Below are 23,832 nucleotides of genomic sequence, written 5' to 3'. Positions count from 1 at the left end.
TGAAATGTCTCCCGTCAGTTGGTAGTGAGTGTCTTGGTGCTTTCTCTTGGCTTCCCCGCTCCGAGTTGTTTGCCTGCTTAATTACATCGTGAAACACTCTAAATAGAAGCCACATAGGCCCCTCACTGACCTTGTTCAGATGGAGTTTGGAAGTAAATAAAAAACGGTCCTAAAAAGTCTTCCGAAGACAACGGAGACGTCAAGTCTCAGCCGCCTCTCCATTTGGCGGATGCCAACTCTGAAACGCCATTGCCGCCACCACTGTCTCTGATGAAAGATTTTTTTTAGACTGAGCAGTTTTATTTCATGGTCCCCCCAATTTGCTAGGTCGCACCCACTTTGCTGTCTGTGAGTTTGTGGGCTGGGTACCGTGCCTTGGGGCAGAATAGGAATCTCACATCTCTCCATCATGGATGAGAATAAAAACAATATAGCTCTTTCTTCGCATTCATCACTGAATCCATGTGGATTTGGCTCCCTGTGTGAGAGATCCACTTGACTTAGGAAAGCCTTCAAAGATATATCTTTGAGCAAAGAGGGGAAGGAGCTTATGCTCTATGACAAGGGAAATGCTTTGCTGGGCTGCTCTGTCTGTTAACTCCAGAGAGACAAAAACATTGCGAGGTGTGCATTTTTAGGTGGTATATATCTTCCCAGGTGACATTTGTAATTCACCGAGTTTTCCCAATAGGTGTGTGCATTACATTCCAGTGGCCTCTGGGGTCTTCCCCTCTATTCTTAACAATGTAGCTCTCTGTAGGAAACTATAGCTGGTTGCTCCTGTCTGTCCCCAAAAAATCACCTCTAACACGGAATTTCAGACTTGATATTTTTAAATATTTGAATTCAGCTTTGGCAGTTTCTATCAACCTTGCCGAACACCTACAGGCTAGCTTTGGGGAGCAGGTTAGCTCCAGGTGGGTTTAACAGACTCACATGTCCCGGCTTCTCCTGTCCTGCCAATCTCATGTTGCAGGTCTTATCCTTTCTAATACAGACACCACAACTCTTCCTTGGGCTGAACAAACCCATACATACAAACAGATGGGAACGGAGAGGCATTTGCCCCAGTAATGCTAAGTGCTTTGAATTCTTTTAGAGAGGCATATCTAAATTACAGTCATCTGTCACCAGAAATGTTCGCAGTTACCTTCCGATGACTACTCAGTGGACTTGCCTGCTCTAGATGCAATGGGCTGGGAGCCATTGGATTTGTAATCAGATTTGTTGCCCAGTATGGGAAGGTGTCTGTTGTAGTAACACCTAGAATACCCTTCAAATTGCCCCTCTGCGTCTCTGCTTTGCTAAGCTTGACGGTCCCCTACAGAACACTGGATGGTGAGAGGCACCTTCCTTTCATGGAAGTAGAAGCGTGTCTATAATTTATAGTGGGGCAAGCATGAACGTCCGTTTTAAGAAATCCCAGGGGAAGTTGAGGAGTAAAGGAGGTTTCTGTTGAGGTCAGCCTTCCCAAGGGTCTTCAGGAAAGCCTTCTATGCTACACCATGAGTGTGTGGTCCAAGTTTGCCCACTGGGTTAGAGAACAATGCCACCGTGAGGTCCAGTGTTGTCCTCTGCCCCCGTCCCTTTTCCAAGTCTCTGCTTAGAAACACAGAGAGGAGACACAGAGTGTTCTCCAGGTTATTTGGACTAAGAACAAAATGGGAAAGCACAGCTTCTCTGACCAGATTCTTAACTCCTAAGACAGCACCAGATAATCTAAGGCTGAGGGGACATGAATTTTTGAGCCTTCAAATTTCCAGCAATGTTACTTCTGATGAAAACCTCAATATTCTGTAGTTAGTGAGTGCTGAGCCTCCTGTGGTCCATTTCAATGCAGACCAAGATGTGTAGAATGTGGGGAGAATTGTGGCTCTCACCTCCTGTAGCTTCCTCATGTCCCCCACAGAAGACTACAAGTCATATGATGATTTCACATATACCGAGCTTAGAGTGAAACGCTCACATTTAAGTGGCACTAAAATCAGCACAAAGATGCTGAATGGATACTCCAACATTTACATTTTTCTGTAAGTGTCTTTGTCATTTCCTTCAAATTATAAATCCTCAAATGGTATAACCTCATGTATAATTTACTAAAAGTGACAGAGCAGTTGATTAATTCAACTAAAACTCTTAACTAGAAAAGAGGTATAGTGAGCAGACATGTATTTGTACTTTCTGTTCAAATGCATTATTTAAGGCAAATGTATTTGACTATGCAGTGGTTTTCTTTTGCATAAGTGACTAATTATCCTAACTACACTGGATAAGAAGGCTGTGCAGTGTCCCTAGGTTTGAGTATCTCAACCCATGAAGAGCTACTGACTAGTGTACCATACGTAGAACCCCATGCTGTGTTTTACAGGTTAAACAATTGTCAAGACTTTGTACCTTCACCCAAATAGTCAATTCGAGTATTCCAGCTTCCCACAAGCTACTGGTTCTTTCCCTCCCTTCTTTCTCTAGCTCAGAAATGAGATGCATCCTTCCCTGGCAACATCATTGCTGCAAATTGTTGATCAGAAAATATATTTGGGCCAAAGTAATTCGGCTGAGGGCTTGCCCCTTTTTGGATTAATGTGTATTGTGCAGAAAAGGGATGGTGTGACAATTTGAACCTGGTGGTATGAATAATCGTGCTTTACTATGATTCTGTTGGTACCGGGATTTTAGGTTTCTGGAAAATTGTTGAATCATTGCTTGTATACTGAGCCACAAGGAATAAACATCAACAATGAACAACAATGCTGAACAGTATACACACATAAACACACCACACACACACACACACACACACACACACACACACACACACACACGGATTCTTTAAGATGTTCCCATTCTGTTATGAGTCCTCTCTGATCCTTGCTCTCCCCTTCCTATCTCCGTTGTGTGGCTATCTCTTGGTCTGTGGGAGGCTACCGTGATGAGGAATTTCATCTGCTCAAAGATGCATAGCTTCCCTGTCATCTTCTCTTCCAGGACAGCTTCCAACATGGATGTGGTAGGTTCCACAGGGTTTCTGTACCCTTCCTGATGGGGTCATTAATGGTCACATTTGGTTTGCAAGCATGGAGAATCCATCTGCAATCAGGTTTTCTAGGTGCTCAAGAAAGACATTTTAATTTCTGTGCCTCAAGTCCATGCTGCCTACACAAACTGGTAACTGTTCCGGTTATCCTACCTGTATTTGAAGACAGATCTTTAAATAAGTAATAAGGTTAAGTGATATCAGTGCAGCGGGTCCTAATCTGACCTGCCTTGTGTCCTTACAATACATAGAGAGTAAGACACGGGTGTGCACACACAGATAGAGTCTGGGAGCGTCACAAGAAGGTGGTCATGTATGAAGCAACCAGAAGCTGGTACTGCTCTTTCCTCGTGGCCTTTGGGAGCAACCAGCTCTGTGGATGCCTGCCCAAAGTTGCAGTGGTTTTAGCTTCCAGAGCTACTAGAAGATAAATGCCTGTTGTGTAAGCCGCCTGCCTGTTCTGGGATATGACTTTATGACAGTCTTAGTGAGCTAACCAACCTGTTTGTCACAGCTGAGAATTTTCACTGCCTGGTCCTGCAAAGCTGAAGTGAGGCCTTATAAGAGATGCAGAGTCACAGAGAACAAATGATTGATTGATTGATTGATGGCTGTGTGGTAGTAGTGGGTGTCTTAGTGCATCTAAATTATAAAAGACTCCCACAGACTGAGTGGCTTAGAAACAACTCAAATGGATTTCACACAGTTCTGGCAGTTAGGAAGGTTCAGGGCAGGAGGCTAAGTGTTTGAAGAGGGTCTGCTTCTTGATTCCACAGATGGTTGCTTTCTGTCTGTGACCTTAACACTCTTAGGGCGATCCTTTTCCTTTCCTTTTGTTTTTAATAGTTCTACTGCCATTTGTGAGGCCTTAACTGTCTTCTAAATTCTTCCACAATTCCCCATCTCCTAAAACTATCACATTGGAGACTAGTATTTGATTCATAAGTGTGTGTGTGTGTGTGTGTGTGTGTGTGTGTGTATGCCACGTGGCTATTGTGGTATGTGTGTATATGTGTTTGTGTATGTTTGATGTGTAAGTTCATCACATGATATACAGATACTTGAAGCCGGAAGTTCAAAATGGAGATAAGATCCAAATCTAGCCAACACCCGAGGAAAATCCCAGTGAGAAGAGGTTTGAGGAGAAACAGACCAGTAACCTCTGCTAGGATGTGTTAAGTCTATTTATTACCGAAGTTACTCCCACTCCTCAGTGCCTGGCACTGATTGGGATATCAAATCGATCATTTTTAAACTGGTAATCCATTTTTCTGTGACTGTTATTATTTTTGTGTCACAGCTGTAAACATTTATAAATTAATGAAAAATACTTAGGGCAAAGTACTTAGGCAAAGGAAGGAGCAGCAGGGAACTAAACAGCAAAATAAATTATCCAAAGTAGTTATGAAACAGCATTACAAACTACGGGTCTCAAATTGAATCAAATCACGGCATTTTATAGTTGCTGTTAATTTGGCATTCTCTCTGTGTGACGGGCTATAATATTTCATACTTGTGGCTATTGTGTGGCTTTAGTATTGAGCAGTTTCTTCTCTACAACACTTGCTTCGGGATATTTACAGGAATTATCATCTCTGTGTTGTTTAGGGTCCAATAAAAATAATCTGTGGTAAATTAGAAGAGTAGAATTAGAAGGAACTTCAGATTGCTGGGTACGAGGGATACAAGTAGCTTTTAATTCTCCAACCTCCACTTGTCTGCATTTTGAAAACGTTAAGCTGTGATATGACAGACTCCAGGAAGACCAGCGGAGATCCTCTGAGATCCTCCCTCTGTAAGTGATTGTTGTATTATTTTTCCAGTCCTTGTCACCATGATGTACCCCCCTTCCCCGTTTTGACAAAACTACACCATTTTGTTTCTCAGTTGCTTTAAAAATCACACCATCATAGCATCCAAGCAGCGTTTCCATCTCCCGTGTGAACTGCAAACCCTGGTGGTGAGGAGTCCGCGTCTCTTTGTCGTGTCTCTGGGATTTGCCACATCGCTGGTACTGTGTGTTAAACTCAGCTCAATGGCTGCCGAAAGCTGTTGTATTAGTCATGTTCTGCGTTGCTGGGACTAAAGCAACTTAAGGGGTAAGAATTTATTCTGGCTCACAGTTTAATGCCACAGTCCACTGTGTGTGTGTGTGTGTGTGTGTGTGTGTGTGTGTGTGAGAGAGAGAGAGAGAGAGAGAGAGAGAGAGACAGAGAGAGAGAGAGACAGAGAGAGAGATCGGGAGGGAGGGAGGGAGAGGGAGAGGGTGAGGGAGAGGGAGAGTCCTTCGTGGCTGTAGGAACATGAAACAGTTGGTCACATAGCATCTGTGGCCAGGAAGCTGAGATCTGTGAACACTGGTGTGCAGCCTGCTACCCCCTTTCTGTGCGGTCCTTAAGCACACATCCTTAACCCCAAAGTCCCTCACAGACACGCCCGAGGTTTGTTTCCATGGTGATACTAAGTCCCTTCGAGCTAGCAGTCAAGATCAAGCACTACACAGACGAGGATTTATTTTGGTTCCAAGGGCATAGTCACTCAATAGTCGTTTATTCTTTCAGTTATGGTCCGTGGAATGTGTCCTGTGCGGTAATGTCTGGTCCGTGGAATGTGTCCTGTAATGTCACGTTCAGGGATCGCTATGATCTAGACTCAGTTTTCAAGAATTCATCTGAGCTCCTAAAAGGGTCTACATAACACGTTTAGAAGATAGTTTTTAAAGCCACTGACACCCCCAGCCCCTTTCTGTCCTCAGACAGCACAGTAATCCTGTATTAGCGATATCTTTGGCTGCAAAAAAGAATACAAAGCAAGTAGAGGCTCAGGCCTTGTCAATATCTGTGATTCGTTTTATCAGCAGTATACATACAGATAGGTGATTACATTTTCTTTATTACTACCAAGATTTAGAGTTTTTGCAAGTCTCTATCTCTGCAGTTTTCTTATCATTTTTTCGTGGTAGCAAGAATTAAAAAAATTGAGTCAGGCATCCTATTTTTATAAAACCACCATGAGCGGGAAGGAAAGCAATGGGCCACGGAAACCTTCATGGGATGCTTTTGGAGTATCTCACTGGCTATAGCTTCATCAATAGATATGCGCAGGTACTAGGGAGAGAAGGGGAAGAGTGTGTGTACAGTTGTGCACTCCACCGGAGAGGCAGACCAGGGAGAAAGGACCAGAATGGCTTTTCTTAGCAGCTCAACGCTCGCTATGGTGCTGCTATTGGCTGGCTGAGCTTGGGCTTGCATGTTCTGCGTTCCGGGTTATCAACTTTGCCACACTGGAGTCATGTGACCCTAAGGAAGTTTCGTCATTGTTCTGACTCCTGCCCGAGAGAGGTGTATCTTTTTTTTTTTGCAGGTTGATTTTGAGACCAGTTGAGATGCCTACGCATTTAGCACAGGGCCTGTCTTACTTGAAATGCTAATAGTGGGTACATTATATATAACCACAGTGTGTAGGCAAACATGGGTTTCTACAAGATTTCTAGATTTGTCTTGTGGTCCGGATGTTGCATTAAGACAACGAAAGACCCCATCTTGGAGAAGCGTTTTGGATGCAGGTCAGACATAAGTCAGAGAACCTTCGACAACGGTAGAATGCTGTCTCCAAATTATAGCTATCAGCACAGCAGACCGTTGTGTCTGGGAAGTGTGTGGGCAGCGACATTACTTGTTTATTTAGGTGTCGTGATCTCAGAGCAGGCATGTTGTAAGCCCACGGTACACAAGCTGACCTGGACTGAGAAGTCAAGACGTCTGCCTTTACGCTGTCTTAAATGCGTGCCCACTGCCTCTTCCTCACATTTGGAAGCTTACGTGGAAAACCATACTTCGTGACTTTTCTTTCTTAAACGATGTTTGTCTCGAGCTTTAAGTCAGACATGAAGTTATGATTCCTGGTCATGTTGCAGGTGAAGAAACTGGTCTCTTCCTTCTCTTGAAATCCAGTTTGGAATTTCTGTTAACTGCAGAAAATGTCAACCTCACCACAATTCTGAGATGTTGTTATAAAATTCTTTTCTATAAAATGTAAAATGAAAAATAAGACATTGGGGTTCAACCTGAATATCAGGGAGGCAAGGTAGCTGACCACTAGCTCTCAACTCTATCTCAATCTTAAAGGGCTGATCCATGAGCTCTTCACCAAGTCTCAAACTGCTACCTCTCCTCAGTATGGTTGGAGAACAAATGCCTCTCTCTGAAACCTTACTTCTGTCTTATATACTTTCCTAATGTTGGGATTAAATGTGTGGGCTATATTCTCTTTTACACTGATTCAATCTGGTTCGTGGCCTTGGATTCACAGAGAGCCATCTACCTCTTAATCCTGAGTCCTAGGATTAAAGGTGTGTACTACCACCTCCTAGCTTCTGGTGGCTAAGATCAAAAGTGTGTGTCTGGCCGGGTGTTGGCGGCACACGCCTTGAATTCCAGTACTCGGGAGGCAGAAGCAAGTGGATCTCTGTGAGTTAGAGACCAGCCTGGTCTACAAGAGCTAGTTCTAGGACAGCTTCCAAAGCCACAGAGAAACCCTGTCTCTAAAAACAAATATATATATATGTCTGACTTCTATGACTTGTGACTGACTTTGCTTTCTGAATCCTCAGGCACGCTTCAATAAATTATAAATAATATGTCACTACATATAAATTCTTCTTTCTTGTGCGTCAAGCTGGGGTTCTGAGTCTATGACATAGGGAGAGGGTGTTGCTTATCTCAGGAAGAGGGTCCTGAGATTTCAAGTTCGGGGCAGAACAGTAAATGGGAGCTCTGAAGTTTCTGGGCTCAATTTGAGAGCGTGAAGCAGCAGCTGAATTCCAGAACCCTGTGTGGGGAAGGATGGCTCAGGGCAGGATGTAGAGACAGAACCATCAGGAGACTCAGAAATGCATGGGGAGGTTGGACAGACGGCCAGATCCTTTCTAGGAGTCAGAATAAGGGCTCCAACTACCTGAAACTTCTCTTTTTTTCATTTGCTTCCTTTCTTTAAGTTAAAAATCCTGGTATTCTAAGATGGACGTGTGTGTGTGTGTGTGTGTGTGTGTGTGTGTGTGTGCTTTTTGTGCTACTGTGATGAAAATACTTGAAAGAACATCTTAGGGAAGAAAGCACGTCAATAAGAAACGTGAAAAGGTGGGTATGTAGAGGGGAGTCAGGTCAAGACATGGCCCACAAAGACACGTGGACTTCATGGCCTGTTTTATCCAAGTAGGACCTTTTAATCTCAGTGTTTCTCTAGAATGTCATCAGAGCATGAATCTCTCCAGGGATTGATCCGGCTACTTACCCAGCGTTCTTGGTCTCCTAGTCTTGTGGGTATTTCTAATCCGGTCAAGGTGACTCTAAAAATAAACCATCTCTGTATACCTGTACACACACACTCAGAGAGAGAGAGAGAGAGAGAGAGGGAGGGAGGGAGGGAGGGAGGGAGGGAGGGAGGGAGGGAGGGAGGGAGGGAGGGAGGCAAATATTCTGTAGAAATTAGAATTCTGTGAGCTTGGGAAAGTTCAATTTTCTGTACCCCATCCGCTCTTCTTTGCAGACGTGGGGTTGATGAATGCCTCTCCTGAAGATATATTGGCACCTAATAGGGATTTGATGAATGGCAGCTACAATGTATTTCCGTTGGTTTTCGTGGAAAGTATATATTGCTTGGGTCTTTTAGACTTTAATTCTTAAAGTATGTCAACTAAAAATAAACTAAGTGTACCGCTCAAAACAGGAAGGGGACCTAAGTGACAGGGAAAGAGGGGGAGGACTTCACAGTTCATGCATCACCTTCTTCACCAACTGGACTAACTTACTTTTCTTTCTTATCCCGTGTGTGTGTGTGTGTGTGTGTGTGTGTGTGTGTGTGTGTGTACATATGCACTCATGTGCACATAAGGTATGTGCAGGGATGCACATGTGTGCTCAAGCATGTGGGTTTCTTCTCTTTTTAAAAAACTGTATGCATTTGACGTGTGTGGGTGTCTTGTCTGCGTGTGCAGTGCCCTCAGAGACTAGAAGAAGGTGTCGGATCCCGGAGGACTGGGTTCACAGATGGTTGTGAGCCACCATGTGGGTGCTGGGAATCGAACTCGGGTCCTCCAGCAGAGCAGCCAGTGCTCTTAACTGTAAAGCCATCTCTCCAGCCCTGCATCTGGGCTTCTTTTTTAAAATTTTTATTTTTAAATTTAAATTTAAATTAGAAACAAGTTTGCTTCACACATCAATCCCAGGTCCCTCTCCCTTTCTCTCTGCACCTCCCATGCCCTCCTTCCAACCACCCCCCCAATACCCTCTTGTTTTCGCAGGGAGGGTGAAGCCCTCCATGGGGGTGTCCATAGTCTGTCATTTCATCCAGGGCAGGACCTAGGCCCTCCCCCAAGAGACCAGGCTGAGAAAGCATCCCTCATTGTGGGATGGGTCCCCAAAGTTCATTTGTGTGCCAGGGATAAATACTGATCTACTACCCAAGGCTCCATAGATTGCTTAGGCCTCCTCACTGACACCCACATTCAGGGGGTCTTGATCAGTCCCATGCTGGCCTCCTAGCCTTCAGTCTGGGATTCAAGAGCTACCCCTTGTTCAGGTCAGCTGTTTCTGGGGATTAAACCAGCCTAGTCTTAACCCTTTTGCTCATCATTCCTCCCTCTCTGTCACTGGGTTCCTTGAGTTCAGCTCATCTGGGCTTCTTATAATCAAGTAGACCATTTATTTCTAAGAAAAAAAAGCCCATTTTTTTAATGTCAAGCACAAATAAAGAAGGCTCCAATTTCCAAGCCAAAATAGTACAGTAAGGAATGTTTGACCTGAAATTTTAACTGCCTTGGTTGACAATCCACTCTTTCTTATAATTTGTCTGCTTTCATTACACTGACTGTACTGTGTAGTTCTGGTAACCCAAGATCTTTGTCTCTGGCACCTAGAGTGTGACATTCCTAATATGGCCCAGACATTTCTTCTATCCCTCTCATCCTTTGCCCAAATCCTGCTTCTTCCCTTAACCCTTGTGATGGGGGAAGTCCTTCTGTGTATATGTAAATAAAGCACTGTTGACCAATAGGGAAGCAAGATAGGTGGGACTAGGAGTCTAGGAGGATTCTGGGAAATGTAGTAAAGAGAGTCGTGGTTGCCATGTGATTTCCCCGGAAGAAAGGATGTGTCAGGAGGGTGTCCTCGGAAAGATAAGTTTTTATAAAAATACATATTAGTAACTATGGGTTAATAACTAAATCAGAGCTAGACAATAAGAAACAAAGCAAACGGACAATAGCCTCATAATTAATATAGTGTCTGGTGTGTTATTTGGGGGCTAACGTGTCCACAGGACCCAGGCAGGGGGGAAGACTACACGTTACACCCTTGGTATGCCACTTAGGTCCCAGTCCAGATTTCACTTCCTGAGGACTCCTTGAGATGCCAACCAGACACAAGAGACACAGGCACGGTGAGCACCGGCTGCTGTGACTGTAGTTTACCTGGTCATGCCAGCATCATTTCCTGGGACTTATTATCATTCTCTGAAACCTCAAGACAACACGCTGGGCCAGACGCCCCAGGGGCAGGCTGAATCTGTTGTACCGGTCTTCTCCATGTCTGGTAGGACATATTCTGATGACTGGGCGCCCGGTGGATTTTTAAACACTTATGGTCGCCTGGTGTTGTTGTCAGTGATTTGACCATGGGGCTCTGGAATGGTCCAGTGCATGTACAGAAGGCAATTCAGGAGAAGGAGGGGCTGTGTTGGGAGAGGTTCTGACCAGAGGGCAGAGGAAGGGGAACCCCACAGTTCTCTCTCATCCCTAGCATTTGGGTGCTCCTTCTCCTCCCCAAGACAAACCTCACATGTTCCCTACATCCTTCACATGGCCTAGGGCTTACCCAGTTCCCTTCTCCTGGCTTGTTGAATTCCAGGTATATTAAACCATACCTTCCTCCAAGCATTCTAGACGTACCCGACACCTGGATGACAACTCTGCTGTACTCCTCTCAAGACACAGGTGGATACTTAGCTGCTTTATGAGATTAAGCTGTGGTTAATGGCACTACCACAACAAAGATGTATCTGGCTGAACTGGGCCATTTGCTTATGATGTCCTATTTAATTCTCACTCAAAGCTCCATGACCACAAGACATCTTTCAGATGACAAAACCGAGAACAGCAATGACACAACCCGTTGAAAGTCACAGAGTAGAGATGCAAATAGAAAACTCCAACTAGAGCTTTCTGTTTCCAAGGTGTGGAGAAACCTGAGTAATACACATACAACCTCGTCTCCAAAAAAGGTCAGGAACCCCTGACTTTAAAAAGAACCGTATCTTGATATGTCCGTGATGGTGCACTCCTTCAATCCCAATGCCTCCCAGGAGGCAGCAGCAGGCGGATCTCTGAATTCCAGGACAGCCTGGTCTTCACAGTGAGTCCCGGGACACCGAGGACTATGTAGAGAGATGCTGTCTCAAGCAGACAGACAGACAAGAACCCGACCTTGGGAAAGGAATGTAACAAAAATAACAGGTGGTTAGACGGACACCGATTTCAGTTTTCCTCCTACAACATGCTTCATAACTGTGTTTGGAAGTGCAGTGTACACAACATGGTTTGTGCTGAATGCCGAGTTGCTCGTAGGAGCTCCTATCTGACGCTGGTAGCTGCTCCCGAAAGGTCAGCACTGTTCTTATGCTTGGCCAGAGGAAGGGCTCAGTGCTGACTGGGAACTGGCCTGAAGAGTGGTGGTGCTCCAGGAGCATGCCGAATGAAAGCTAAAAACCATGTGTTAAATCTACAGCTTGTTTCGAAGTAAACTGAATGAGATACCGAGGAAAAATTAAGGTTGTATTTTAAAAAACGAAAGGAGGCGAGGGTCACTGTAGCCAGCCGTGACATCCGAGGGCCAGTTTGTGCTACTTGGCGATGCTTAACCGTCTTAGCTCAGTGTGATGACGCTGTCAGCTCCATAGGCGGACTTGAGAAAGTCTCTGGACTTCAAAAGTGACCTAAAACCTGACTTCCTGGTATCTGAGGCTGCCCTCCAGGCTGAAGACCCTGGTCATGTCTAAGAGCAAGAGGGATCATGGGTTCATCACTGACACAGATGTCCCCTGAGCCCCCTTTATGTAATGCGCCTTGTGAGGATGGCATTTCTTTGCCGGGAGGTTGGTTTTGTCGGGGTAGCTTCTCAGTAGAGAGTGAGGGTGAGCTCCTCTCACAGCCCCCGAGGACCGTTCACCTCGGGCTGAAGGTTGCAGGGTTTTTCACACACAGCCACCCACTCGACACTGTTGACTGTCCAAGGAGGCACAGGTTTTTTTTTATGGCCCTATTCAGGGAAGGATATGAAGTATGGGGGAAGGGAGAAGCCCGGATCTGGCCACCAACCTACGGAATGGACGGGGTAAGTTCAAACGCGGTCACACTCTGCCTCTCAGACTCAAGCCTGGGGGATTTCGATGGTAAAATGGTAACAATCTGCCCATGCATTTCCTCTTTGGAATCCCTGTGCAGCTGCCACGGAAGCCCCTGGTTCTGAGAAAACGGGCCACACTCTCTTATCGGGCATCATTTAATTTTAATTTTTAATTTTTTTGTTTGTGGGAATATCTTTCTCTCTCTTGAGATTTATTTTTTTATATGTATGGGAATCTTCCCTGCATGTACATCTGTGCACCACACGCATGCATGCAGCGCCCTCAAAGACTAACCAGCAAAGGTATCAGGTATCCTGGAACTGGAGTTACGGATGGATGTTACCCACTATGTAGCTGCTGGAACTGAACCCAGGTCCTCTGGAAGAGCAGCCGGTGCTCTCAACCACTGAGCCATCCCTCCGGCCCCTCTCATTCTTATTTTCAGACGCCTTACCTCTTACTGAGTCAATGTACCACTCCATTGTTCATTGTGCGTTATGACCGTGCCTCTGCAGCCTCCCCTCAGGTTAGCTGTTTACCAAACTGACTCACGGGGTCCTTTCTCCAGGCCGACCTTCACAGAACACCTTCCCTTTAGTGGTTAAAGCAGAAGGGTCCTCAGACAGGGCTGGCCACCTCTCAGCACACATGAGCTGGGTATGTGTATTTTATGAAGAGGAAGATAGCAGTGCTTTGCAGTTAGCTGTGAGAGTGAAGTCACAGGAAGCTGTTATCTGGAGCGTCTACAGTACTGTGCATAGTAAAAAACTCTAACTAAGTTCCCCACACACGCTCCCGATAAACACGGTCGCTTTATGGAGCTGCTCTTCCTCTTGTCTTCCCATTAACGGCTTCGTTATCTTCTTTAGCTTTGAGTTCTTTTTTGGTTGTTGTTAATGCATTTTATAAAGTCGCTACATTTTCCTTTTTCTGTTTAAAGATCTGGAAATTTTAAAAAGAAAAGATCTTATTGCGCATCTTACTTGGAGCAGGCGTATCCCAGGCATTTTACCATGCAAGGTTTCCTGCTGCCTGGTCTCTGAGCTCCGAGCTCCGTAAAACAGCCTTGCTAGACTCTGGCACAGTTGGAGACCTGGGTGTTAACTAGTCATTTCAAACCACTGTATTAAGGCTATAAATAAAGTAGTATTATGGCTCTCCTCTGGATGCATTGTTAGGATGAGCTGAGAGAAATTGTAAATCAATATTTAGCATAATTGCTGAGACCCGGCAGGTTTGGATACAAATAAAATAGAATGAGTGATGTACTATGAGGCGGTTGGGATGGTATCAGCTCAATCATCACCTACAAAGTAGCGGGTAGCAGCGTCTTGCTCTGATTTTATTTGGCAAGGAGCTTTCTTATAAAGGGCTGGAAAATAATCGACCCTCATGCCTATCGTTCTGCACTGGTCTTTCTTCAACCTTCCTCAGAAAGGCATATTCCCTCCCACCCTTCAGCCCTTCAGGAGACTTCCCCCAAGTCCTTGTGCATGCTTAGTCGTAAAGGCACTCACTCAACACTGTGGCAGCGCTGACCCACTGGAACACTCTGCATGTTAACAAAGCCAGAGGACATGCAACATGACGTCAAACCTTTTGTTTTCCTTCCTGCCATGATGCTGTCAGTTATTGCTCTGAAATGATAAAAGGAAGGCCACATCCTTCACTTGTGGCTTCCTATAAAGGAGATGAATATGCACCTGAGGACCAGCAATGTATTTTGTTGCCATTAACTGACTGACTCACTTGCTGTCTAAGAATTTCCTGAGTGGTGCCAGGCTTCATATAAGACGCTGCGGAAGGGCAAGAGGAAGGAGTCCAAAGTCGTTGGGCACATGCGTGACCCTTGCTCTGGTAGAGGCATGAAGTCAACAAGTGCCGTTCTGCGGCCACTCCTGGGACAGCCTAGGTTGTTGTATGTATTTATTTTTAAATTTAAAATCCTGTTTAGATAACATTTCTCCCAGTCGTGTGCCCAGCCTCTCCCCTTCTGTCTCCTCCTCCATCTCCATTTAGAAAGGGGCAGGCCTCCCGTGGGCTTGAGCAGACAAATCATGGCACATCAAGATGGGGCGGGACTTAGCTCATCCCCTTGTGCTAAGTCTGGGCAAGGCAACCTATCACAGGCGACAGATTCCCGAAAGCCAGCTCAGCACCAGGGACATGCCCTGGTCCCACTGCTTGGAGTTCCACAAAGAGTCCAAGATACACAACTGTCACACACATTCAGAGGGCCTAGGTCCAGTCCCATGGAGTCTCCCCAACTGCTGATCCAGAGTCCATGAGTTCCCCTGTCGTGACTTGAACAATCCCTCCTCCCTTTCTTCACCAGCACTCCCAGCTCAACCAGGAGATTGCCCTGGTTTTCCCTTCCCAGGGAAATCCACACACCCCTTCCCAGGCCATCCTTGTTATTCAGCCTCTCTGGGGCCGTGGGCCAAGGCATGGTTATCCTATACTTTACACCCAATAACCACTTATGAGTGCACACATGCCATGTTTGTCTTTCTGGGTCTGGGCTATCCCACTCGGAATGACTTTATTTCTATTTCCATCCATTTGCCTGCCAATTTACAGGTGAGTAAAACTCCACTGTGTAAATATGCCACATTTTCTCCATCCATTCTTTGGTTGAGGGACATCTAGGTAGTTGCCAGGTTCTGGCTATTACTAATAATACTGCTATGAACACAGTTGAGCAAATGTCTTTATGGTATGACTGAGCATCCTCTGGGTATATGCCCAAGATTGGTTAGCTAGGTCTTGAGGTAGATTGATTTCCAATTTTTCTGAGAAACCACCATAGTGATTTCCAAAGTGGCTGCACAAGTTTGTATTCTCAGCAGTGGTAGAGGAGAGTTCCCCTTACTCCATATCTTCTCCAACATAAGCTGTCTTCAGTATTTTTGATCTTAGCCATTCTGACTGGTATAAGATATCTTAGAGTCATTTTTGATTTGCATTTCCCTGATGACTATGGAAGCTGAGCAATTCCTTAAACGTCTTTCAGCCATTTGGGTTTCTTCTGTTGATAACTCTTTGTTTAGATCTGTACCCCATTTTAAAAATTGGATTATTTCGTATTTTGATGTCTAATTTTCTTGAGTTCTTTAAATATTTTGGAGCTCTGTCCTCTATCAGATGTGGGGTTGATGAAGATCTTTTCCCATTCTGCAGGCTGCCGTTTTGTCTTGTTGACTGTGTCCTTTGTCTTACAGAAGATTCTCAGTTTCAGGAGATCCCATTTATTGATTGTTGCTCTCAGTGTCTGTGCTACTGGTGTTATATTTAAGAAGTGGTCTCCCGTGCCCATGCATTCAAGGCTACTTCCCACTTTTCCTTCCATCAGGGTCAGTGTAACTTGATTTATGTTGAGGTCTTTGATCCACTTGGACTTGAGTTTTGTGCTTGGGGAAAGACATGGATCTAGTTGCATTCTTCTACATGTAGACAACAGGTTATACCAGCACCATTCATTGAAGATGTTTTCTCTTTCCCACCTAGTTTGTTTTCTTTTAGCCCTTTGATTTGTGTCTACCAACGGAACATACTCACTTTCAGAGCTTTAGTATCCTGAATGAAATGACTGGGCTAGCTAGATCCTAGGCGACCGACCACTAAGTATGCAAATTGCATATTCAAATGGCATCACAAGACCTCCAAGTAAGTATGTCTTCAGACCTGAAGACAAGTTTCCCACAGCAGGAAGTAGGCGTTGATGAGTGTCAAGAGAAGAAAATGCAGTCCCTCAGAGTGCGCGAGTGGAATTAGAACCATGTTTCTGCTTTTATCCTGCATTTATTTCATCAAATGTTGCATTAAGAGGGGGAGCAATATGGATTTCTCTGCTGTCAGTAAAAAGTTATTATGCCTCGTTAGAAGCGATGCATGCTCTGATGTTTTATAAATATTCTAACATTTTGCATAACGGTCATGAGGTTTGCAAGGACAGAAAACTGAATTTTCTAGAGTTTACCATTTTGTTCTGCTTACCGGTACCACTCTTGGCTATTTTGTTTGGAGATGGCATTTCAATTCAGATACATTTACTTCTTTGTGAGTAGTCTTGATGAGATTCGAACCTTAGACTTTGTTGACTGAGAGAAATACGACAAGTTTGTTCCTGGAGCTGGAATTCGATGCAATCTTGCAAATTTTCGAGTAGGCTGAAATGGATGAAGAATTTGGGTCAAGAGACAAAGCCTTTCTGTCATTAACATCAAGGCGATGAACAGGCAGACAAGCCAGCACTGTCTGAGCTCAGCTGAACAAGCCGTCCGAAGCAAGCACTTGATTCCTGAGCTGCAGACGTATTTCACAGGTCTGACTCAGAGGCCTGAGTGGGCAGGAGAGGTTTGACACGGACCCTCTTTGAACACTGTCAAACTCTACAAATTGCAAATTTAGTGCCATCTGAAATGCAAATCACCTCTCAAACTCAAACCAGAGTTTTCATCTTTCTACAATAAAACTGTGCTTATTCTCATGAGTCTCGCTTGATTCTGTTCTACTCAGCATAAAATACCATGTTCGGGCAAGGTGAAGCTTTTCCTTTTTGTGGTGATGTAAAGAAATTTCTTGCATAATACTTCTTAATGGAAATGCAGCTGAAAATGGCTCTGTGCTTGGCAGAATCCTATGTTCTTATGTGAGAGTCGGGGAATAGAAGAGATTAAGTGAGCACTCTGGTCACATATTGAATGTGAAATGCCAGGCAGAGTCCCAGATGCACATATGTCATGGGCCATGTGGCCTATTCCCCTTGGGTGTATCACACCACTTTTTTTTTCTGTTCAGACTTCTAATATCTGGATTTTCAGGGGATTAAAAAAAAGAGCCTTGATATATGTGCATGATATTTGTCAATTTCTGTGGTAGGACTCCACCCACCAACTTCAGGCCACCAGTAGTATCTTGAAAAAAAAAATCTAGAGCATTTAACACGTGTCTCATGTGTTGTCAGAGTACAACACACTCCAGAAAACTGATGCTACTAGTTTTCAAAATATACCTTTGTATCTTTTATGGTTACTTCATGAATAAATTGTCTTTTCAAATTCATCAAAAAAAACCTTGCATTGGTTAAGCTAAAGATGCTTAGAACTTAGTATTTACCTCTTAACTGAAATCAAAATTTTAAAAGTAACAACAACAACTAAAATGTGGAAATGGAGTGCCTAAGGTAACATAACACTGCCCTGACTCCGTTTTATGTTTAGACAGCTCTCAGCCTCTCTGCCCTCTCCCAACAGTCACGTCTGCCTCGGTAACACTATTGAGATCTCCTTGGCTTGGACTATGGTCCAAATGTATTAACCAATATAACTGACAAGTTATGTCTAAAATGACTACTTTGCTCTGCCAAGAATGAGTGTGTCAAGGTTGCTCTTACACTCACCTAACTTGGATGTATCTTTGAAGTTTTTGCCTTTAAAAACTCTATCCCTGAGCTGGAGCACCAGGAGACTTTGTAGAAGCACAGGACCCTTGGTCTGGCCATCATTGAAAAGCACTCAGAACTCTTAATTGGGTTAGCCATCGTGGTTGTCAATAGCTATCTTGTGTGGACCGTCGTATCATGACTCCCAGTAACATCCATCTTCCAGAAAATGATACAATTTCATCCCTTTTTCCATTCATCTTTGATGGGCACCTCGGCTCGTCCCTTGGCTTGTCCACTGTTAATTGTGCTTCGCCAAAATGGTATTGCAGGTACCTCTGGGGTGTGTTGATGAGAGTCCTGTGTGCGTGTGGAGGTGGTATAGCCGGGTTCGATGGAAGTTCTAGCTGTGGTCTTTGAGGGTCCTTCATTCCGGCTTCCATCCCTGCCAGCAGTGCATGAGATTCTCTTTCCCTCACCAGCACTGGAGTTTGAAGAACCAACTCATTGTTTCATATATTCTTTGTACAGGTTTCTACTTCATTAATCCCTGCCCTGGCCTTCATTATTCCTTTCTACTTATTGTCTTTATGGTCAGCTGTTGTTGATTTCTGACACCTTGAAATGGGCTCATTGGGTTACTTGAGAGTTGCCTGATTTTTTGTTTATTTTAGCATTCGTGGCTATGACCTTCTGCTTTTATCCCATGATCAATCAACAGCTCTCATGTGCTGTATTTCCGTTTTCATTCAACTATAAACATTGTGGAAGCTTCCCTGCCATTCTTCAGTGGCCTACTATCATTCATAAGTATCACTTCACCTCCACCGGCTTGTGAATGCCCTACAGTTCTTCCTGTTGACTTCTAATTTAATTCTATGATGAAAATCAAGAAACCGTTTTAATTGTTTAAATTTTGTTAAAGATTGCTTTGTACCTTAATATAGTTTCTGTTTCATAGAGGGCAGCATGAGTTGCCCCAAAGAATGTGGGCTCTAACTGAGGCACTCGGGGCAGTTGATCTATAATGTCATGAATACTTAGTTTTTGTTTGTTTGTTTGTTTGGATGACCTTTCTACAGGTGATAGTGGACTGTTGAAATCACCCCTATTATTGTGTTGGTGTCAGTCTGTGCCTTCAAATCAAGTAGTGCTTATGAAATTGAATGTCAGCGTTTGGTACAAATATATGTTTAGAACTATAATGTCCTCTAGATGGATTGGCTCCTTCATCAATATGAGGCAACTTTCTTGATCTCCTCTGATTAATTTTGGTTTTAACTTCTTTCCTCTACGACCATGATTCAAAGATTTGATTTTTCTAGTGAGTCCTGTACCTTCTTGAAGGGTTTGCTCATATCTTATTTCTGTTTTGTCTCTTTCACTGTCTGAATTTTTAAAAATTCATCTGCTTTGCCGGGCAGTGGTGGCGCACGCCTTTAATCCCAGCACTCAGGAGGCAGAGGCAGGCGGATCTCTGTGAGTTCGAGGCCAGGCTGGACCGATAGCCTCCAAAACAATACAGAGAAACCCTGTTTCGTAAAAACCAAAAAAAAAAAAAATTCATCTGCTTTGTCTTCACATCCCGATAGTCTTTTTCCTACTGGATCCATTCTTTTTGTAAGGCTTAAATAACACCCCTATACTTGCCCCTACTTGCTAAACTTCTCACTTACAAAATTTTGCTTTTTTTCCCTGGGATTTCTATCTTTTTACTAAATTCCTCACTCATATCCTGTGTTTACTTTCTTCTTTCTTTCAGGTGTTTGTGTTCTGAGCTCATTGATTTCCATGATCTCTCTTATATTGCTGAACGTTCTTTAATCATCCTTTTGAATTCTTTGTCTAGAGCATCACTGAAATTGCTCTCCGTTGGAGTCGATTTTTGTGAGACTGATGAGTTTTAAGGGAGTTGTATTTCCCTGATTCTTGTTTTTCTTGTATTTCTCAAATGAGATCTGTGATTCTGGGATGAGGTGGATGACTGGAATTTTAAAAATGACCCTCATTCTCTCGGTAGAGGTTCTGCAGTGTTTAAGCAGAAGTAAGTTATAGTAGACTTCTCCCCTGACTGAGCTGAGGCATCCCAGCAGCTTATTTCTCAATCCCGAGGCTGAGGGCATTGCATGATCCCTACCAGAGTCCAGGAGTGTAAGCAACCCGGACCACTATGAAAATGTATAATAACCAACTGCCGTCTAATGAAAATGTCTAATAACCAAATCCTGTAGACCACTATGAAAATGTCTGATAACTTACTGCCAACAGTAACTTCCTGGACTCCAGTAGCTTTCGAGGAGTCCAAAAAAGGTCAACGACGGTAAGGTATACAATGAGCTGGCTGGTCCTGAAGAATGGGAGGAGAGAAGCAGGATGAGGCCCAGTTCATACGAGAGCATCAAAAGAACGCCAGCAGACAGAAGCGCGTATGCGAGAGGGAACAACACGGACTAAGGGAGGGCACGAGACAGGTTCCGCTAACGGTAGAGTGGAAAGAAGATGAGGAAGAGAAATGCAACCAGGAAACCTAAAACCATCCCACCACTCAGGACCCTGAGTGCAGACCAGCCTACGCTCTTTGGAAAAGTAACAAAACGAATGAACAAGGGAGAACCGGGCAGGTGTGCCGTGCTGTGCAGCCCCTCACACAAGCATGGGACCCAGGCCTGGCTTTGTGGATTCTACTCCAGGCCGCGGCTGTGACCTGATTTCCACCTCGCAGAACCCTGCCGGGTTCCGACTCAAAGTTTTCCCCTCTAGCTACAGTGCCTAGGCCCGGCCGACAAATAGCAGGGATTGTCTTTTTGAAAGTGCTGGCCAGTTGCACGAAGACTCACTGTCCACATGTTACCACTCAAGTGTGGCCTCTTTTTCGCATCCAGTGCATCTTGGATGAGGAAAATTCTCTTTGATGGGGGATGTCCTCCTTCTGTATACATGTGTTTTTTTTTTAAATTTTATTGGTTGATGACTGAAACATTGTTTGGCCAGTAGCCAGGCAGGAAGGATAGGCGGGGCTATCAGACCTGGAATAGGCTGGGGAGAGGAAGACAGAAGGAGGCCGGAGAGAGACCTCACGCAGAGACCAGGAGCATACGATGCACCATGGGTTCTCTGGTAAGATAAGGCCATGTAGAAATGCACAGATAAGTAGTTATGGGTTAATGATTAAGAGAGAGCAAGCCAGTAAGGAGCCCTAGCCATCGGCCAACCGTTTATAGATTGATATAAATCTTTGTGTGTTTATTTGGGGCTAACTGGCTGTGGGACCAGGCCGGAAAGAAACTCCCGCTACATCTCTTGGCCAATAAAATATGACCAATAAAGGTACCGGTGTCTTGATTCTCAAGGTAACTGGGTATTTACCCTTTCACACGGTGTCAGGAGGGTGCAGGTAGGTCCGTGGATGTTGATCAGCTGGCCTCCCAGATTTGTCTTATGGGATTTGTGGGATGGGCAAAGCCCTCAGCTGTGGAAAGGGAGGCAGGAGAAGGACAGATGGCATCGTTAAGAAGAGCAGGGTGTGTACAGCTGGTCTTGACAATGCAGGACAGCGAGCATCCCAGGTGCACAGTGCCTCTGGGAACTAGAAAAGAGAATTGGTTCTCCCTGGGTCTGCAGAGGGAACGCAGCTGTGCCGACATACTGGTCTCAGTCCCTTGGGGTCTATTTTTGTACTTTTCTTCTCCTGGAGGTGTGAAAGCAATGACTCTCTGTGCTGGATAAGCTGCTAGCCCTTGGTATGTTGTTACAGTAATGGCAGCGAATGAATACTAGTGACATTGGCTCAGATGGGTTCGTTATCACATTTGGTTAAAATAAAACTATGCCGGTTGTGCCAGCATCTCTTTCTCTCTGGGGGCATTGCTCCTGTAGCTCCAGCTCACCTTGAATTTATAATCTTGTTCTAGCCTCCTGACTGCTGGGATTACATATGTATACCACTCTGCCTCGGACAAAAAAATTTATATATATATATATACATATATATATATATATATATATATATATACTCTCCAAACAAGTCTTTTTAAAACAGACTGAAGAAACATATGTTTAAGATATTGGCTATTTTAAAGGTTTTAACACATTGTTTTGGTGCTAAAGGCTAACTATAAATGAAAGTTACATGTGTGTCAATTTAATTTATACAGATTTTCATGTCGGGCTAAGAACAAGGCTCAGTCCTTAAAGCATGGGCCTGAGTTCAGGCAGCCTCGTATAGTGGTGTGTGTGAGACACAGGACACAGGGGAGGCAGAGACCGGAGGCTCCCTAGGACCCGCTGACCGCTTAGTGTTGCCAAAGCAATGAGTTGCAGGGTCAGGGACAAACACCCTGTTTCAAAAAGGAAGGTGGAGAGTGATAAAGACGCTTAGCAGCCTCCTTAGCAAGACCCAACAAGAGCTGTTCACACTTATTTGGTAAACATCAGAGAAGGAGGTTCCTGAAGCGTATGTGGCCAGTGGCTCAACCTAACCCTGCTCCTCCTTTACCCGCAAAGCTTGATGGCCCCTGCCCTTCCTTCTGGACTGAGTTTGAATTTCTCACAACCCATGCTGAGATCCCAATCTCAGCTGTGAATGGTGTTTAAAGGTGGACTGGGTCGGGGGAGTGGACTAAGCCATGGGTAATTGCTGTTTTTGTACCACCTGGGGGGGGCATATTTCTCTTGTCAGTCCCCAGCTATTCCTCGCAAACAGCCCCTCACCAGGATCTCCATCACACAGTAGACAGACCTCAGGTTTTCAGCACCCAAAACTCTGAAGAAGTGTCAAATGCACCTCTGTCTGTCTGTCTGTCTGTCCGTCCGTCCTTTAAGCCTCTTAAGCTGTGGTATCCCATGGTAGCAGCCCAAGTCTATTAAAAACCGGTGCAGAAAATAAAAAGGTGCGTTTGGCACCAGTGCCTTCAGGTGTGGAGCTGCGTAGCAGGCGGAGTTGGAAGCCTCCTGAGGCGCATGCTAGGTGTGTGCATTCGTGGCTGTTCTTAGCTATTCTTAGCATTGTTACAGAACGCTGGGCAAAGGCTCTATGAGGTGGGCAAGGGTTATTGATTGTAGGTCACAGTTTAAGAGTGACGTCATTATGGCAGGTGGTGGGTCACATGGCACCCACAGTCTGGAAGCAGAGGGACGCAGGCTGGTTCTCAGGTTGCTTCGTGCTTTGACCCTGGTCCCACGAATCGCACCGCTCGGGCTTAGGGCAGGCTTTCCCATGCTCATCGACACAGTCTAGACACTCTTGCAGACAAGCCAAGAGGTCTGTTTCCATGGTGACCCTAGATCCCACCAGGGCGACGTCAGGATGAACACGCACAAAGGGAAAGCCAGCCTTGCATCGGGAGGGGCGTGAAAGCTGGTTGGGAGAAGGTTTCCATCTTGCTCGTGAGCATGTACTCAGACACAGAGCGCTCCGGCATTCCGAAGGGTTAGAGCCGCTCCATGCATGCAGCCTCACGTGGAAATGAAGACGCCGTTTGAAACCGGAGGTAAAAACCCTCTTTGTTGTTCATCGGCGGAGCTCTTGGCTTGGTCTGTGCTTCCATCTGCGGAGGCAGAAAAGACTGAGGCAGAGGCAGTCAGGTCACCTGTTCCTGGGACGGGGGCTCGTATGGGTGGAGGGGGACCAAATCGCAGTCTGATTTGAGATAGTGCTCTTGTTCACTGTAAAGGTTTGTCACTGGTGTTGGTTTAATAATACGATGACTGTCCAGCAGCCAGGCAGGGAGTACAGACAGTGCTACCCGACTAGGACAGTTCTGGGAAGAGGAAGGCAGAGATGCAATCGCCAGCCAGACGTGGAGGAAGCAAGATGGGATTGCCTTGCTGAGAAAAGGTACCAAGTCATGAGGCTACACACAGATAAGTATTGTGGGTTAACTTAAGCCGTAGGAGTTGGCTGCTGATAAGCCTGAGCAACAGGCCAAACAGTTTGTCATTAATATAAAAGCCTTGGCGTGTTTATTTGGGACTGAATGGCTACAGGACAGGACGGGACAGGCACTTCTGTCAACAG

At 44.9% G+C, this 23,832-nt stretch overlaps 1 protein-coding gene and 1 long non-coding RNA gene across 6 annotated transcripts in view; one reads left to right on the top strand and one right to left on the bottom strand.

Moving 5' to 3' along the window:
- Erich3 (glutamate rich 3) overlaps positions 1 to 23,832 on the top strand; it is a 103,341-nt gene that overhangs the window by 2,867 nt on the left and 76,642 nt on the right. For 2 of the 5 annotated variants that reach the window (XM_040751557.1, XM_040751556.1), the window contains exon 1: positions 23,457 to 23,652. The exons of 1 other annotated variant lie outside the window; for it this stretch is intronic. In XM_040751557.1, the coding sequence (XP_040607491.1) occupies positions 23,519 to 23,652 (134 nt within the window). In that variant the 5' untranslated portion in view covers positions 23,457 to 23,518. Of the gene's footprint in view, positions 1 to 4,568; positions 4,830 to 4,921; positions 5,134 to 23,176; positions 23,306 to 23,456; positions 23,653 to 23,832 lie in introns of those variants that run through there. 2 more of the 5 variants (XM_040751558.1, XM_013123120.3) reach the window with 2 other exon arrangements.
- Positions 20,057 to 22,844, bottom strand: LOC121142273. The gene is made up of 3 exons (XR_005879250.1): positions 22,555 to 22,844; positions 21,183 to 21,285; positions 20,057 to 20,163 (listed from the first exon to the last, which is right to left on the bottom strand). It is a non-coding gene; the product is annotated as an uncharacterized LOC121142273 (long non-coding RNA).

The sequence above is a fragment of the Mesocricetus auratus genome, unplaced genomic scaffold (assembly GCF_017639785.1).
Source record: "Mesocricetus auratus isolate SY011 unplaced genomic scaffold, BCM_Maur_2.0 Super-Scaffold_100009, whole genome shotgun sequence".
NCBI lineage: Eukaryota > Metazoa > Chordata > Mammalia > Rodentia > Cricetidae > Mesocricetus > Mesocricetus auratus.
Note: the sequence above shows the minus strand (reverse complement) of the source record. Positions and strands in the feature narration are given on the sequence as shown.